The 18,770-nt window shown below is 40.5% G+C and overlaps 1 protein-coding gene across 2 annotated transcripts in view; it reads right to left on the bottom strand.

Annotated features, from left to right (window-relative positions):
* Window positions 1–18,770, bottom strand: part of C16H1orf21 (chromosome 16 C1orf21 homolog) — a 242,356-nt gene that overhangs the window by 23,498 nt on the left and 200,088 nt on the right. For both annotated transcript variants that reach the window (XM_070768563.1, XM_070768562.1), the window contains one exon: window positions 4,796–4,872. In XM_070768563.1, coding sequence (XP_070624664.1) covers window positions 4,796–4,872 — 77 coding nt within the window. The remainder of the gene's footprint in view (window positions 1–4,795; window positions 4,873–18,770) is intronic.

Raw genomic sequence — 18,770 nt, 5'->3', positions numbered from 1 at the left:
CCACCCAGGGGTGGAACCCGCATCTCTTATGTCTCCTGCATTGGTAGGTGGGTTCTTTATCATTAGCACCATTAGTTTCCCTAGGAAACTCCAAGATACTTCATAAAGATGGCACTTTTAGGGTTTTGTGTTCCCTGTAGAAATTTTTGGGTTAGAGTTTTTAGCATTTATCGCCTTGGATACAACAGGAGGGTAATGAATATTTAATTAGTTAATCAAGTGGTCTCTATTTAAATTCACGTGATTCGTGATCCTCATAGAGACAGCACCATTTGTTAGCATGGGTGAGGTGCAGGCCTCAGATTCCTCATTTTAAAACAGCGAGCAGGTCTCTGAGGTCCTTTTGGCACTAACGTTCTGTGATTGTTACTAACTTCCTTAACTCCATTATTGGAAACATCAAAGCATGGAAATGGGGATGTTTGGTTAGTACTCAGACATATGTGCATCGCATGGACAAGAGAAGAATTCTCTAGTAAAAGCGACTCTGCAAATGTGTCTGCTATCCCTGTGAAGGAGGACACACAGGCTCAGGGGTCCTTATCACGTGCTTAAGATCAAAGGTGAAGGAACTCAGATTGTCTACACAACCTGAGCACAAAACCTCAGGGAAGTGGGGCAACTCTAACCCTCACAGCAGGACACACCGTTGCTAGTAGTTCATGACTTGCATTTCTTTAGTTATTTTTTAAAAAATAGTAATATTAAGCACCCATGAAACCAAAACAAAGAAAACAAAGCTAGGATCTTAACAACAACCTAGAGGTTAGTTACTTCCCACGCATGCCTGTGTTCCTCCACCTCAAACATCATGTCCCCACTTTCCTTTACTCCATCTCTCTATGTGCTTAAAAAGCAGATGATTAAAAAAAAAAAGCAGATGATTTATTTTAGATTAAAAAAATTAATTTATCTATTTGGCTGTGTCAGGTCTCAATTGCAGCATGTGGGCTGTGACATACAGGTTCTAGAGCCCGTGTGCTCAGTAGTCGAGGGACGCAGGATCTTAGTTCCCTGACTAGGGACCGAACCTGTCTCTCTTGCATTGGAAGGCAGATTCTTAACCCTTGGACCCCCAGAGAAGTCCCTATTTTGGTTGTTGTTAACTTTATAGTGTGTATCATGCTCCGTGTAATGTTTCAGGACTTACTCTTTGTTCTAGTTGCTAGAACTAGCTATGCTGCTAGGGGGCATCCAGGATTGTGTATTGCTGCAGTGCATTCGTTTTAGCTGCTAATACTCCGCTGTGTGAATACAGTGCGGTTCCTTTACCCAATTTCCCGTCAAAGGGCATTTTTGGGGTTGTTTCTAATTGCTAAGGCGTTCTTACCAAGTGTCAGACACTCTGATAAGCACCAGGGATACATTATTTCACTTAAGCCCCAGTCCTATAAGATAGGATTTTTCACCTCTATTTTTCTTGGAGAAAACGCAAGTTCCAAGATGTTAGTTCACTGGACCAAGATTACAAAGGCAGTAAGAATGCTCTCTACGTGTCGCATCAAACGAAGGTGTGAGCACTACTCGGCTTCATTCTTAATAAATCTGCTGTTAGCAGGTATGGGATTGTCCCTCCACTCAAGGGGGAAACAAACTCATTTTATACAACTGCATGTGCTGTGCTTCATCGCTCAGTCGTGTCCAGCTCTTTGTGACCCTGTAGCCCACCAGGCTCCTTTGTCCGAAAGGATTCGCTAGGCAAGAACTGGAGTGGCTTGCTATACCTTCCTCCAGGGGACCTTCCCAACCCAGGGATCGAACCCAGGTCTCCCTCATTGCAGGCAGATTCTTTACGATCTGAGCCACCAGGGAAGCCCATACAACTGCATAATAAATAATAATTTCCTGAATCCTATGTAAAAGTATGTAGGAAAAGTAAATCTTTCTCTCAGACCTTCAGAAAGATTTCTTAGTTGAATTCTGGAAACCCAATGATCTGATTCAGTTTTAAACACAGATACACAGGCATTATGCTATGTGAAAAATGGGATTCTCTTCATAATTTTAGTGTAAACACATGAGCCAATTTAATCAACTTCTCTGGAAGCTTTAGCACATGCCAGACTGCAAAGCATGCTATTTCAGTGTGTAAAAATTAAGTAAATAAGTATTTGCTCTAAAGGAAAAAAGAAACTCTCCTTAGTTCTCTTAATAGAGTCTTTTCTTTAGAACTCAGAGATAAGAGAAGCATTTAAAAACAGTACACATATAACAGCTTGATGAAAAGATGATTCGATAGTATCTTCAGATACCTGTTATCCCCAGAGGCAGAAAAAATTAGTGTAGATAAAAGTGGTTACTAGTGAAGTTGATTAGGGAGGTTGTGATTATAGTATAACACTTACCTGAGGGTGAAAAAATTGGCTCTCCCATTATTGGGGAAAAAAAAATTGGCTGACATTGTAAATGATAAATGAATTTTAAAATGTCCAGTTTTCATTGGAAGTAAGAAATTAAATCCCTGAGCTGATGGACCGCCCCCTGAAGAGACCTAACCACCATCTCACAGTGGCCACTGCTGCAGCAATTCTGCAGACAGTCACCCAGGTTAAAGTGATGATGTTATTTTTGTCTCACCTTCCCAGGAAGAATCAAAGAACACAACTCTTTCCACTTACAATGTTAATTTACAAATATGTCCTCATTAAACTTATTGGGGGTGGGAGTGACTGTATCAGATTCACTCATGTGATCAGTACCCTTAGGGAATCTGTTCATAGTTAGGCAGAACAGCACAAAAGAGATTTGCAGCCTTTGGGATAATAGCCTTTTTGAAGAAAGGACAGGCAGTTTCAAAGTCACAGAAATGATAGACTCAGCTTCAGAATAATATAGAAAACTACTCATTATTTTCTAACATTTTAATTGTGAAATATTTAACACATGGAAAAGGAAACAATGCTATTTGTACATTTTTAAATAATAATAATTAAAGGAACATGCATGTAACCACAACTTGGATTAAGAGATAGAACCTTTGGTTCCATTGTCTTCTATCCAGGAGAAAGAAGCACTATCCTGAATTTAATGCCTTTTCATTTCCTTGTTTGTCTTCATTGTTTTATCATTTGTGTTTAATCGCTCACCGTGTCTGACTCTTTGCGACCTCATGGACTGTAGCCCACCAGGCTCCTCTGTCCATGGGGATTCTCCAGGCAAGAATACTGGAGTGGGTTGCCATGCCCTCCTCCAGGGGCTATTCCCAGCCCAGGGATTGAACTCAGGTCTCCCGCATTGCAGGCAGATAATTCTTTACCAACTGAGCCACTCATAAGAACGAGTGGCTCAGTTGACTGAGCAATATGTGTATATACATATGTTTAATATATGTATATACAAATATTTCTTCTGGCTGTTTTTGAATTTTTATATGTATGAAACTGTACATAAGCAGGTTCTACTACTTACTTTACTGGCACACTCTGACATTTCATGAGATCCCTCCATCTTGATCTATGTAACTAGAGGTCATTTATTTTCAGTGATATGTAGTATTTCCATCATAAGACTATACTACATTTCTGTTATTCATTTTATGTTTGATGGACATTTGGGTTTTATCACAAAGGTTTTTTTTTTTTTGGCCGTGCTGCATGGCATGTGGGATCTTAATTCCTCCACCAGGGATCAAACCTGTGTCTGCTGCAGTAGAAATGCAGTCCTAACCACTGGGACACTGGGAAGTCCCATCCTTTCAAGAACTTTAAGAGTTCATATAAACAGTGCTGCCATGGATATTTCAAAATATGCCTACAGGCACACCTCCGTAAGAGTTTCTCTAGGGTATATACCTGAGAGTGGAGTTGCTAGGCAGCCACGTATGCCCAGGTACAATTTTACTAGATAATACAAAGTGTTTTCCAAAGTAATTGTACCAGCTTATATTCCCACCACCAGGAGTTAAGCGTGCTGGTTGTCCCACAGCCTGGTAAACTTTTTCTGTCTACAGACTACTATATTTTTACCAATCTTGTGTGACAAGGTAGTTTTCCCTGACACATCAGCTATTCATTTTCCTCTTCAGTCAAGTGGTCTTTTATGTCTTTAGCCTATTTTCCTGTAAGTTCTATCTTTTACTTATTGACTCACATAGTTAATTTATATATCCTGGAAATCTAACTGGGCTTCCCTGATAGCTCAGTTGGTAAAGAATCCGTCTATAATGCAGGAGACCCTGGTTTGATTCCTGGGTCAGGAAGATCTGCTGGAGAAGGGACATGCTATCCACTCCAGTATTCTTGGGCTTCCCTGGTGGCTCAGTTAGTAAAGAACTGGCCTGCAATGCAGGAGATCTGGGTTCAATTCCTGGGTTGGGAAGATCTCCTGGAGGAGGGCATGACAACCCACTCCAGTATTCCTGGGCTTCCCTTGCGGCTCAGCTGTTAAAGAATCCACTATTGCTAATTATATGTTTTATAAATATATTCCACCCTTTGTGGCCTTTTACTCTCCTACAGTATATTTTGAGAAATAGAAGTTCTTAATTTTATCATAGTCATAAAAATTAATCATTTTTCTTACAATTTGTATCCTTTGTGACTTATTTAAAGTTCTTCACTACCCCAGGGTCATGAAGATACTCCCATCATTGTCTCCTACCTGATGGGAAGTCTCAGCTCTGTCATATACTGTGGGTCTGCTTTGACTCTCTATTATGTTCCATTAGACTAAATCATGTGTCTCAATTACTGAGGCCTTTTCTTAAGTCTTGGTTATCTAGCAGGCAAAATGGAGCTCACTCTAAAAATGTTTTTATCTCTCAAAACAAAATAGGCAAATAGGAACTGGAACTTACTTTGCTCTGGGTTGATGAACTAATCCTGGGATCTCTTTATTAGTTTTAAGTCTTACATTTGAACTGGCACTTTTTTCCTGAAACACATAAACACACATGGAAAAGACAAGGTAAGAATCAGCAATTAAACAGGAGCATGAATTTTCATTACCAAAATGTGAAATTTGTTTGGGAGCCTTTACGGCCGGTTATCTCATGCAGACAAAAGTCCTTAAGGATGTTACACAGAACAGGTAGAACCGCCAGATATTTTAACAGGGAACACTATCGTGAAAAGAAGAATGAACTTTTATAACAGCTATAAAATGGCTCCTTTTAGAAAATTACATGTGAGTAGTATTTGATTTTTAGGTGGAGTTGCTAAAAATAGCAAGAGAATCAAAGATCAGAAGATCCTAGTATGAAAAAAAGCACCAATAGTATAATCACAGTCATTGGTTGCTTGCTCAGGATAAGTAATTTTGTGCATTTTGTTTGTGAAAGACAATTGAAGTTACTGAGTTTGCACGAGGCCCTTGCAGCGACAGGGACATGATGAAAAATAGCTAATATTTTCCACGAATGATGAATATTGAGATTGAATTCAATTAAATTAATAAAACTCAACCTAGCCTGTATTCCGGAAGTACTTTGGCTTTTAGCCTGATCTGATCTCTTATTCCCCGTCAACCAGCCACATAGGAAAGGAATACCTTCAAATCTTAAAATACAAATATTATCAGCAAGCACACTATCTCAATAATACTACTGCTCTGCAGTGATGTGGATGAACATAGAGCCTGTTATACAGAGTGAAGTAAGCTAGAAAGAGAAAAACAAATATTGTATACACTACCCTGTGTAAAACAGATAGTTAGTGGGAGGCTACTGTATAGCATAGCAAGCTCAGCTGGGGGCTCTGTGATGACCTAGATGAGTGAGATGGTGGGGGTGGGAGGGAGACTCAGGAGGGAGGGGAGATATATATATATACATAAGGCTGATTCACATTGTTATATGGCAGAAACACAGCATTGTAAAGCAGTTATAGTCCAGTAAAAATTTTTTAAGGCTTTAAAATTTGCTCTCTAAATATACCCACCAAAACGAAATGTTAAACCCATTTAACAGGTGACTACATACACTCAAGTAACCTGAGGTGTGGCAATAATTAAAGACCTGGGCTAGGGCAAGGAGTAAAAAGTTCTGTGGGCCAACCCACCATTCTCACCAGAGGCAGAGTGGTGTGGGAGGGCACACAGAACAGATGGTCCTCAAATGAGCTCTTTCAAGAGTTCCTACTTCCCCTAGGATAGCACAAGCCATGTAAGAAAAACTACATGTGAAATGTACAGTCAGAGAAACTACAGTGACTTGCACGCTAGGCTGTTTGCTATTCACCATCAAACAGCAGAGTGTCTGTATAATGTCAGTCCTCCAAAATACAGGGTAATTCTGCCTGTGATCCTCCAGGAGAAGAAAAAATCATTACAATCCTTTTGCAGTCTAGCTACCTTCTCTACCTCACACTAAACTCAAAACCGTTTTCATGAACATTTGAAAAGTATAAAATATATACTATTCCCTCTGCTGATACAGTCAGAGAACAACAGATGAACCATCTATTTTTTTACAGAGAAAGTGGGAGAGCAATTAGGAAACTTGAATGCACTACCTCCGGGAGGGCGGGACCCACAACTCTTCTTTATGGGCCTGGTTAGGAGCCTGGCACTTCATAGGAGGCATTCACCAAATATTGGTAGAACAAATGAATGATGTCAGCACATAATTAACTTTTTTAAATAGAGATAAAAATAGCTCAACTATAAGTCCCATGGATGGAGGAGCCTGGTAGGCTGTAGTCCATGGGGTCACTAGGGGTCGGACACAACTGAGCGACTTCTTTTTCACTTTTCACTTTCATGCATTGGAGAAGGAAATGGCAACCCACTCCAGTGTTCTTGCCTGGAGAATCCCAGGGACAGGGGAGCCTGGTGGGCTTCCGTCTATGGGGTCGCACAGAGTGGGACATGACTGAAGTGACTTAGCAGCAGCAGCAGCAGCAGTCTCTCTGAAGAACTGAAGATGTCGGTTCCCTCCAAATTAGTCATTTTCTCCCTAAACTTTCTGTCTGCTTGGATTAAGCACTGAAAATGGATTTTTTCTGTTTGAAAAAAATATCTATTTGATATGGCAGACAGAACCTTATACTTTTTGTCTAGTCATATAATTTCCTAAACTCTTTTAACTTAAGTGATGCATCACAATTTTAAACACTGCTAAGGCAGGAAAGAGACTTCTAAGAATGACATACACTTGTATCCTATTTCTATTCAGTTTATTAGACTACCCTCCAAAATTATACGTCTTGCCAAATCTTCCTTAAAAATGTATCATGTGGTTGCTAGAAAGAAGGATCCCCATCAAATATAACAGAGACTTAATAGATGGGAAAGATACTTTAGGATATCAGGTAGACATGCCTTCCCAGGAAGTGAGAAGACCAAAGGTGAGGCAGAGGCATGGGCGAGGGGCAAAGCAGCTGGAGATCCCCAGTTACATATATATATATGTATATATATATATATATTTACATAGAGATTTCTATATATATAATTACATAGAGATTTATATCTATTTTGTATTTATAATGTATTTGTTTTTTTACAAGTTACCACCCATCAAGAAATCAATAATAACAAATCATGGAGCATTTACTATAAGTCAGGTCCTAACTGGTTTGCATACATCAACCCATTTTGATGTTCACAAGTATACACATATTAACTCATTTGTATGCCCACACACTTCTCTGCAATGCGTACCATTATTATCCCCATTTTATAGATGAGGAAGCTGAGATACGGCGAGGTGAAGCACTTACGGGGATTCTATAACTAACAAGTAATAGCATTGGGATTTGACTCTATGCAGAATGGGCCCAGGGTTCATGCCATTAGTCACTAGGTCGGTAGCCCTCAAACTTTTTAGTATCGAGACCCCTTACCTATATTCTCCAAATTTTGATATATTTCATTATACAGTGTGAAAAAAAATCACATTTGTTAAAATCAGCATCAATCTCACAAGAAAAATCTTGACAAAAACTGTCAGGCTTATGGTGGTGGACATAAGTTCTCCAACCTTCTAGTTCTGGTTGAACATTTGAATTTGATAAGCAGCAATGATAACTCAAAATTGTTTTCTTTGGAGTAACAGGCTCCCTTCATTCGTTTCTGAGAAAACATGTGACAGATACCCAAGTCTGAATATCCAGTATTCTTCAGTAGAGATGGTGACTCAAAAAAACAACAGCTCGTTCAGCTTGCAGCTCAATCAACTGCAGAAGTGCTTTTCCTGAGATAACCATCTTATTTATTCGAAAATAAAAAGATATGCATCTAAGGCATAAGAGTTAATAAAATTAATTTCTACTGAGTCATTTCTAAAAGAAATGAAGTATGGTCATTGGTAGAGATATGGATGGACCTAGAGTCTGTCATATAGAGGGAAGTCAGTCAGCAACAGAAAAACAAATATCACATTTTAACACATACATGTGGAATCTGAAAAAATAGTACAGATGAACCGATTTGCAGGGCAGGAATAGAGATGCAAATGCATAGAATGGCCATGTGGACGCAGGAGGGGAAGAGGGGTGGGATGAACTGGGTGATAAGGATTGACATACATTCTCTACCATGTGTAAAGCAGCCAGAAGCTGCTGTATCACACAGGGAGCTCAGCTCTGTGCTCTGTGATGACCTAAAAGGGTGGCAGGGAGGGTGGCGAGAGGGAGGTTCAAGAGAGAGGGGAGATATGTACACATATAGCTAGTTCACTTCATTGTACAGCAGTAACTAACACAGCAGTATAAAGTAATTATGCTCCAATAAAAAAAATAATAGCACTACTATGATGACTAATAAGATGTGCCTGGATTTGTGCTAAGGCACAAGCAGTTTTGCCCATCGCTGCTTTTGCCCCATCAGCGCAAATGTCAATAGAATGAAAAAGGCAAATAGCTTCTTTATTATTAGGAAAACGACCTTGAAGACTCCCTGAGAATGTCTCAGGAACCTCCAGGGGTCTGCAGGCCATGCTTGAACTATAGGGTCTTTCTATTTCTTTTGTATAGCAAAGAATTGTTGATTATTTGATTATGGTATATACTTTAAGAAAAAATACTTACCTTCCTTACTGAGATAAAATCTATATTCAATAAAATTTCCCCATCATAAATGTATGATTAAATGATTTAGTGGGGGCTAAATCAGCCACCCTGGTGGCTCAGATGGTGAAGAATCTGCCTGCAATCAGGAGACCTGGGTTCCATCCCTGTGTCAGGAAGATTCCCTGGAGAATGGAATGGCTACCCACTCCAGGATTCTTGCCTGGAGAATTCCATGGACAGAGAAGCTTGACTGGCTACAGTCCACGGGGTTGCAAAGAGTCGGACCCAACTGAGTGATTAACATTTTCACTTTAATTAGTCAGTTTATAGAGGTGTGTAATTATCACCACAATTCAGTTTTAGAACAGTTCTATCAGCCCCCAAAGTTTCATCATACATTTATGCTCTCAGCAACCCCAGATCTACTTTCTGTCTCTACAAATTTGCTTTGTCTAGATTCATATAAAAGGAATCATATAATATATAAGCTTTTGCATCTGGCATTATCACTTAGCGTAATGCTTGAGGTTCATTTATACTTTAGCATATTTCAGTATATCATTTACTTTAATTGCTAATACTCCAACATATGGATATACTGTGTTTTGTTTATGCATGCAAAATTAATGAACATATGGATTGGTTCCAGTTTGTGGTTATTATGAGTAATGCTGTTATGAACACTCATATACCAGTCTTTGTGTGGACATATATTTTCATTTCTCTTGGGTGGATTTCAAGGAGTGGAATTGCTAGATTATATGGTAAGTTTATATTTGACAATTTAAGATATTAGCAAACTGTTTTCCAAAATGACTGCACCATTTTTACATTTCCACAGTACATGATGGTTCCAGTTTCTCCACCTCCCCACCAACACTTGGTATTCCTTTGGATTATAGTCATTCAAGTGGGTGTTTCATTGTGGGCTTTATTTATTTTACAAATGTGACTTATTTGGATTTGTTCTTTGTATCTATCAGAACACCTACACCTTGCAACATTTATGGGCTTACATGTTCGCTGTATTTGCACCAAAAGTCTGTTTTAGGGCTTCCCTGGTGGTCTAGGAGTGAAGAATCCATCTGCCAGTGCAGGAAACACTGGTTCCACTCCTGGTCCGGGAGGATCTCATATGCTTCGGAGTAACGGGGCCTGTGCCACAACTACTGAGCCTGCTGCAACTGCTGAAGCCCATGTGCCTAGACCTCATTCTCCGCAACAAGAGAAACGACCGCAGTGAGAAGCCTGCGCGCCGCAGCTAGAGAGTAGCCCCTGCTTACCACGCCAGTGGACGGCAATGAAGACCCAGCACAGCCAAAAAATAAATAAATACATCTTTTAAAAAGTCCATTTTATATTTGCATTTAACTTCCACTTCGGGTTTGTTTGTTAGACGAGAGGTTTAAAGAGATCTGCCTTTGAAGAAAGAAACAAGCAAACAAAACCAAGAACGGCTGGAGGAAGGCTGAGGCTCAGAGTCTCAGGTGGAGCAGATCCGACAGGGAGGGCAGAGAGCCATGCCACCTCAGGGGCGCTCCAGGAACAGGAGCAGAGAGTTAAACTGGGAGATGACGGAAGAGGCAACTAAGATATTACTTCCCGTGGCAAGAAAAAAACCATTTTAATGGCATTTGACATTCATAAACTAACTACCTAAAATAAACTGGGACCAAGTGGGATTAAGATGAAGCCATTAAAGGGGCCCTCAGCAGGCAAGTTGCTCAGTCGTGCCCAACTCTTTGCGATGCCAGGGACTGTAGCCCACCAGGCTCCTCCATCCATGGAATTTTCTAGGCAAGAGTACTGGAGTGGGTTGCCATTTCCTTCTCCAGGGGAATCTTCCCAACCCAGGGATCAAACCTGCATCTCCTGCATTGTAGGCAGATGCTTTACTGTCTGAGCCACCAGGGAATCCCTTTCTTTTCTTTCTTTCCTTTCAGCAGGCAGTTGGTAGAGCTGTGTTTTTATGATCTATCAATACTGGTATCAGAATCATTTGGGATGCTTGTTAAAATACAGATTTCCAGGCCCTATGCACTACTTCCTGAGTGTGCCTCTCTGGGATTGGACCCAGGAATTTGCATTTTAAACAAGAATCCTAGATGATCGTTAGCTCAAAAAAGTTGGAGGACTTGTATTCCAGAGAAAAGAAACTTCTGTGCTTAGAATTCCCCCTCTTGGCCTTCCATAGAGCAGTTTTCAAACTGGGCCTTGGGTTTCTGCAGGGTTGCCTCAGGAGTCAATAGCAAGGCCTCCCAGAGCAGCAATCCTTTGAACTCTACCATTTGGGGGCTTTCGACTAATGCTGCAAAAAAGCATCCATTTCTCAAAAATGCTTGCAAACTGACATCAGGTAGTGACAGGTTTATTTAAACAGCAAATCAAACAACTTCTCCTTTGCTTTGAATGATTTTACTTCTTTATGAACAGAACACACTTTTCAGTGTCTAGGTAAACTTACCATTCTCTTCTTAGCTTCTCTCACGTTGTGTGCAGGCATGTTCAGCTATGTCTGACTCTTTGTGATCCTATGGGCTATGGCCCTCCAGGCTCCTCTGTCCGTGGAATTCTCCAGCAAGAACACTGGAGTGGGTTTGCCATTTCCTTCTCCAGGGGACCTTTCTGACCCAGGAATCGAACCCACGTGACCTGCATCTCCTGCATTAGCAGGCAGATTCTTTACCACTGTGCCACCTAGGAAGCCCTACTTGGAGACCGTCAAACCAAAATATGGACTGCAAGGAGATCCAACCAGTCCATCCTAAAGGAGATCAGTCCTGAGTGTTCATTGGAAGGACTGATGCTGAAGCTGAAACTCCAATACTTTGACCACCTGATGCAAAGAGTTGACTCATCTGAAAAGACCCTGATGCTGGGAAAGATCAAAGGCAGGAGGAGAAGGGGATGACAGAGGATGAGGTGTTTGGATGACATCACCAACTCAATGGACATGAGTTTGAGTGGACTCCGGGAGTTGGTGATGGACAGGGAGGCCTGGCGTGCTGTGGTCCATGGGGTCGCAAAGAGTTGGACACGACTGAGCGACTAAACTGAATTGAAACCGAAATATATTTATCCTAATGCTCCCAACCCCTGGCGGGTATCTCCCAAAAGGAAAGCCAGAATACCAAGAGAAACGGACAGCTTCTTTAAAAAATCCTCTCGACCTTTAGCTCCTTAATTCTAAAGAAAGCAGCACAATGCCTTTGGGCAGCGGAAGACAGCACCCTGCTTCCTGCTGGTAAAGGAAGGAGCTTCTTTGCTCCTGTTACTTCTTTGCCTGAGTCATCCCTGAGTCTGATTGCAGGGAAGTTTCAGAGTTGGTCTGGGTTGGAAGTGTGAGGGGGGATTTCATTTTCTTTTCTCTGGGCCCAACAGCAGGAAATTCTGTCTATAAAGAAATCCCAAGGGCCTGATAGATGGCCCTCCTGATAGATGGAGGAAGCTGAAGGGCTGGAGAAAAATAATGGAAGTTGGAGTACTAGCTTCTGGGACTGCTAATGAGGGGCTGCCACAGAGAAAAGACACAAAAGCAGTGTATGTAAACTCTCAGCGGGTTTCTCTCTCTACACAGACGCAGTGTGTGTATACATTTCAACCACTGCTTTTCAGAAAGTACCTGAAAACTAGAAAAGGTAAATACTGGGTTAGCCAAAAAACGTGTTCGGGTTTGTCCACAGGATGGTGCAGAAATGTATGAATGAGCTTTTTGGCCAACCCTATACGTTAACAAGAATTCAGAGGGTTCTTTTTGTGGGGGTGGGGGATACACCTACATTTTAAAAATGAGAACATGTTCAACTGTGACTAATGAAGAATCATTCCAGCTTTGGGGGAGTATCCTATAGGATATACTCTTTGAGAAAACAACCTCATCTGATGTTTTATGTGTGATTTCTTCAGTGATATTAGCATGAGACAGGACACCACCTCCTTCAAATATAAAGGAATTTTATCTTCCATCTTCTTAGTGATGATGATTAGCTGAGCCACATTGATTCCAACAGAATTTCTGGATGTTAGCAAATGACAAGGCCCAGGTGAACCAATGCAACTGTTGACATGGGCCCACCTGTATCATAATTAGGTGAGGTCAATGTAATAAATTACTTGGCCATGGAGATTATTAGAATTATTAGTATTTTGTTAGAATTACTTAATACTGATAAAATTGGCATGGCAAGTCTCAGATTTATGGAAATTCTTTTTCTATAAATTAAAATATTACCATGGAGCTCATTTTATATCAAGCAAATGTTAAGTGGAGCAAATCAGTTTTAAAGTACCTAATATATTTCACATAGTTGTTTCACAAGGTATATGGAAACATTTAAAACAATCTTTAAAAAGTAAATAGAGTTGTAAGAAATTGCTCAGATTTCATTGTTTACCAACAAACCTAGAACCAAGTCACTAAGTTACTATTTTGTTGTTCATTCACTAAGTCTTGTCTGACTCTTTGTGAACCCATGGATGGCAACATGCAAGGCTTCCCTGTCCTTCACTATCTCCCAGAGTTTGCTCAAACTCATGTCCATTGAATTGGTGATGCTATCTAACCATCTTATCCTCTGCCACCCCCTTCTCCTTTTGCCTTCAATCTTTCCCAGCATGAGGGTCTTTTCCAATGAGCTGGCTTTTCACATCAGTTACAATGTCAGGAATTAAAAGAAACAAGCTATAATGTTGTTATAAATCACACTGAGAATTATAAGTTAAGGATGTTTTCAACAAGATGATGTATCTCCAGGTTTTTCTAATTTAGGGGGGGACCATATTTAGTTTTTGACCTAGATGCTTGTTTCAGTTAGGACAGGGTAGGTTTTGCTGCAGTAAAACAACACCTCCTTGTATCAGTAGTTTAATAATATACAAGTTTATGAATTACACCTGCTGCACATCCAGTGCAAGCTGGCAGAGGGGCTCAGCTCATTCTAATCACTCAGGGACTCAGGCTAGTGGAGGCCCCATGTCCACATGTGCTCTCATAATCAACATGACAGGGGCTGCTGCGGCCGCTGCTGTCACTTCAGTCGTGTCTGACTCTGTGTGACCCCATAGATGGCAGCCCACCAGGCTCACCCGTCCCTGGGATTCTCCAGGCAAGAACAGGAGTGGGTTGCCATTTCCTTCTCCAATGCATGAAAGTGAAAAGTGAAAGTGAAGTTGCTCAGTCGTGTCTGACTCTTAGCGACCCCATGGACTGCAGCCCACCAGGCTCCTCCGTCCATGGGAGTTTCCAGGCAAGAGTACTGGAGTGGGGTGCCATCGCCTTCTGACAAGGGAGGGGAGAACAAAGGTGAACACCAGTTAAGTGTTCATATTTACTCCACCAAAGTATGTCACAGGACCACACTGAAATTCAAGAGACTGGAGAATGTCCAGTCCTACTATGTGCTTGGAAGGAGAAGAACTGGAATGTTGTGAAGTTAGAGAAACAAATGCATATATGTGGAATCTAGAAAAATGGTACCGATGAACTGATTAGCAGGGCAGGAACACAGACGCAGACACAGGGGACAGAGAAGTGGACATGGAGGGGAGTGGAGGGTGAGCTGAACTGGGAGAGTAGCACTGATATAAACACACTACCATGTGTAAAATGGAAAGCTTGTGGGGAGCTGCTGCACAGCACAGGGAGCTCAGCTCGGTGCTCTGTGATGACCCAGAGGCGTGGGATGGGGGAGGGAGGGAGGTCCAAGAGAGATGGGATATACAGCTGCTTCACTTCGTTATAAGCAGAAACTAACACAACATTGTAAAACAATTATATTCAATAAAATTTTTTTAAAAATAGCCCTAATGGTGACCATAATGCTAATTTTTAAAAAAGTTATTATTTTTTTTTTTATCAAGAACTACCTAACATTAATCACTGTGATCTTCCTATCCAGACAGTCTGATGGGTAAATCCATTAAGCATCTTACTTTACTCAACATGAAAAAAAAGTTACTGAAAGTTTAAGTTGGTCCAAAATGCCAGAGTTTAGATTTCAAAACAAAGCTGAAACTGGTTAGCTGACATTAGCATATTATGTTAAATGCCACCTGGACACAGTAAGACAGGATAAAGGCAAAAATATGTGGTTTATTCCCCACTCGGAAAACTGCACCCACACCCACCCACCCCTTAACTTTTCTATTTTCACTTCTCCTTTCCAATCATCAAATACAACAAAATACATAGGGATGTGAATCATAGCCATTGTGATCCATGATAAAAAGACTAAAGATTTTAAGAATCCAACTATTATAACTATGGTCCCTAAAAGATGGTACTTAAGAGCTGAGTAGCCACAAACAAACATCTTTTTCGCCAGATTTTTATGGTGGGTAGAAACACAGGCAAAAAATTCAAAGTATATTTCATCAAAGTTAACAAAATATTAGAACAAAGAAACATATCATCCATCACATCTTTAATATTTTAACAAAAAACCACCATTTGTGCAGAATTGCTAAACTTTGCCTGTGATGAACCAAAATCTTGACAGGTTTTCCTCACTAAGTTAAGAAACTGTAAATGTCAAAGCTAAAAACAAAAACTTAAATGATCTAGTTTTTCTTAGAGGCATGATCTTTTTTCTTGCATTCACTGTGGTGTATAAGCTAGCCAAAAATCAGACTCCAGCATTCCTGATCTAGCTGACATACCCACGACTCTCTTTAATCCCAAATTTGTCAGTGTCCAGAAAATCTGATGCATCAATTCCCTACTGTTGCTATAGCAAATGAACACAAATTAGTGACTTAAAAGAACACAAATTTATTATCTTACATTTCTGGCGGGCAGAAGTCTAAAAACAGTCTACAGGGCTGCCTTCCTTCCTAGGCTCTAGGATAGAACCTGTTCCCTTTGCTTTTCCAGCTTCTAGATTTCACCTACATTCCTTGGCTCATGGTCACTCCCTCCATCTTCAAAGCAGCAGTCTACCATCTTCTCTCCTCTCCAACCTCCACTTCTTAAGCCTTCTTTTTCTAACTCAGATTCTCCTTCCTCACCCTTACAAAGATCCTTGTAATTATATCGTACCCACTCACACAATTCAAGATAATTTTTCCAGGTCAAGATTCTTAATTCAATCGTCTTTCCCATGAAGGTAACATATTTACAGGGTCCATGGATTAGGATGCAGACACCTTTGTAGGAGCCTTTGTTTAGCCTACCACAGTGTCGCTTTGGGCCCCAAAGATTTACACCTATCCCACATGCAAAATACCCGCACTTCATCCCATGGTGCCTGAATCTCAACTCTCTACAGTATCAATTCAAGTCTCAAGTCTTATTTAAATTTCATCAGCTTAAAAGTTCCATTATGTAATTATCTTACTACCTAAATTATCTAAATTACATACAAATGAGGCTCTGGGTATCATCTATGCTATGGCAGAATTCCTTCCCATCTGTGAACCTGTGGAACTAGAAACAAGTTATATAAAATAACAGCTATAGGTGATCCCATTCAAAAAAGGAGAGAATGGAAGGGAAAAGGGAGTCATCAGTCCCAAGCAATTTCAAAATGTGTGCAAACTCCATTAGGTTTTAAAGTACTGGAATAATCCTCTGTGGCTTAAGACTTTGCCCTCTGGGCCTGTGGCTCCTAGCTTGTAGTCTTCCTTCCTTTTTTCTTGAAGGGAACACAGGGTTACAGCTGAGTTTTTCTTATCAGATTGTTTCCTACCTATAGAAGGTTGGGAGTGCAACAACCTTCTTTCAGTTCACTCTCTGTTCATTTTAGTTCAAAGAAGCAGTATTTCTGTTGGTATAACTCCTTGAGATCCTCATGGGTCTCCTGTGTATATCATGGTGTTCACTCCATAATGCAGGATGTTCCTGCACAGATCTTTCCTGGATAATCTCACCTCTATTCCTGGCTTTGGCTGAGATGGCTGAGGGAATTCATGCCTAAATCACATGCCAAGTCTATTCAAAGAGACATCTGTGTGATTAAATACTCTGACTTTTTAATCCTTTCCAGAAACGAGCACAATATTGTTCAGTTACACTCTTGGCTTTCTTTCCAGAGCATGCTTTCCTGGTAGTGAATCTCCAAGTTTTAGTGTCTTTTGCAATATGGATAGGCTGACAATTTCCCAAATCATCAAATCTTGGTTTTTTGATTAAGGAACAGCTTTCTCCTCAATTTATCTCTTTTCTTTTCCATTTTACTATAAGCAGCAAGAATAAAGCAGGATGTGACTTCAACACTCTGCTTGGAAATCTTCTCAGCTCAATAATCAAGTTCACTGTTTACAAATTCTGCTTGCCACATTCCTGTAGGACACAATTCAGCTAACTTTTCACTACTATATAACAGTGGTTTTCTTTTCTCCAGTTTCAAATAATATATACCTTATTTCCTTCTGAACTCTCACTAGCAGTCTTTAATATCCACACTTCTGCTAGATGTTCAAGGCAATCTAGGCTTCTTCTATTAGCTCTTCAAAATTCTTCTAGTCTCTGTCCACTTCACAATTTCAAAGTCACTTCAACATTTTTAGGTATTTATTACAGCACTGCCATGTTTCAAGGTACCAAAATATATATAGATTTCCTACCACTGCTTAACAAATTACGACAGACCTATTCAATAAAATATAAATTTGGAAGTCAAAGTCTAAAATTGGTATTTGAGTCTTTTTTCCTTCTGGAGACTCTAGGAGAGAATTTGCTTTCCAGTTTCTGGAGGCTGCTTTTGTTGACTCATGGCCCCTTTCAGTTCAGTTCATCAGTCGTGTCCGACTCTTTGTGACCCCATGAATCACAGCATGCCAGGCCTCCCTGTCCATCACCAACTCCCGGAGTTCACTCAGACTCATGTCCATCGAGTTGGTGATGCCATCCAGCCATCTCATCCTCTGTCGTCCCCTTCTCCTCCTGCCCCCAATCCCTCCCAGCATCAGGATCTTTTCCAATGAGTCAACTCTTCGCTTGAGGTGGCCAAAGTATTGGAGTTTCAGCTTTAGCATCAGTCCTTCCAATGAACACCTGGGACTGATCTCCTTTAGGATGGATTGGTTGGATCTCCTTGCAGTCCAAGGGACTCTCAAGAGTCTTCTCCAACACCACAGTTCAAAAGCATCAATTCTTTGGTGCTCAGCTTTCTTTATAATCCAACTCTCACATCCATACATGCCCACTGGAAAAACCATAGCCTTGACTAGACGGACCTTTGTTGGCAAAGTAATGTCTCTGCTTTTGAATATGCTATCTAGGTTGGTCATCACTTTCCTTCCAAGGAGTAAGTGTCTTAATTTCATGGCTCCAATCACCATCTGCATTATTATTGTTAATGATGCCCCCTTTATCCATTTTCAAAGTCAACCCCTTAGCATCTCTCTTCTGTGACCTTCTTTATATCTTTTTTTAAATATATTCTTCTTTATATCTTCTTTTTCTAATTCTTATCTTCCTGCATCACTCTTGTAAGGATCCTTGTGATCATTCAGAATAATCTCTCCATGTCAAGATCCTTAATTTAATCAAAATTACTTCCTTTTTTCCATGTAAATGAACATATTCACAGGTTCTAAGAATTAGGATGTAGACAAACCGGGAGGTTGGGGGGGGGTCATTATCCAGCCTATCACATCTGTAAAACTCCATTAACTAAGGCCAAACCAATATCAAAATGCAGGTCCACGGCTCTCCATGAATAGTCACACAGGGAGAGAAACATAAACTAAAATAACTAGTGGAAAACCATCGCAGAGAAACACAATGGCCCATTCTTCACTAAATTGCTATTGCATGGTCCTTCTGTGGCAGGCTGTGCTAGGGAATCAAAGGTATGATCCCTATCCACTAAAAACAAAGAG

This window comes from Bos indicus, chromosome 16, assembly GCF_029378745.1.
Source record: "Bos indicus isolate NIAB-ARS_2022 breed Sahiwal x Tharparkar chromosome 16, NIAB-ARS_B.indTharparkar_mat_pri_1.0, whole genome shotgun sequence".
Classification (NCBI taxonomy): Eukaryota; Metazoa; Chordata; class Mammalia; order Artiodactyla; family Bovidae; genus Bos; species Bos indicus.
The sequence above is the reverse complement of the archived record's forward strand: the minus strand, read 5'-3'. Positions and strand labels throughout refer to the sequence as shown.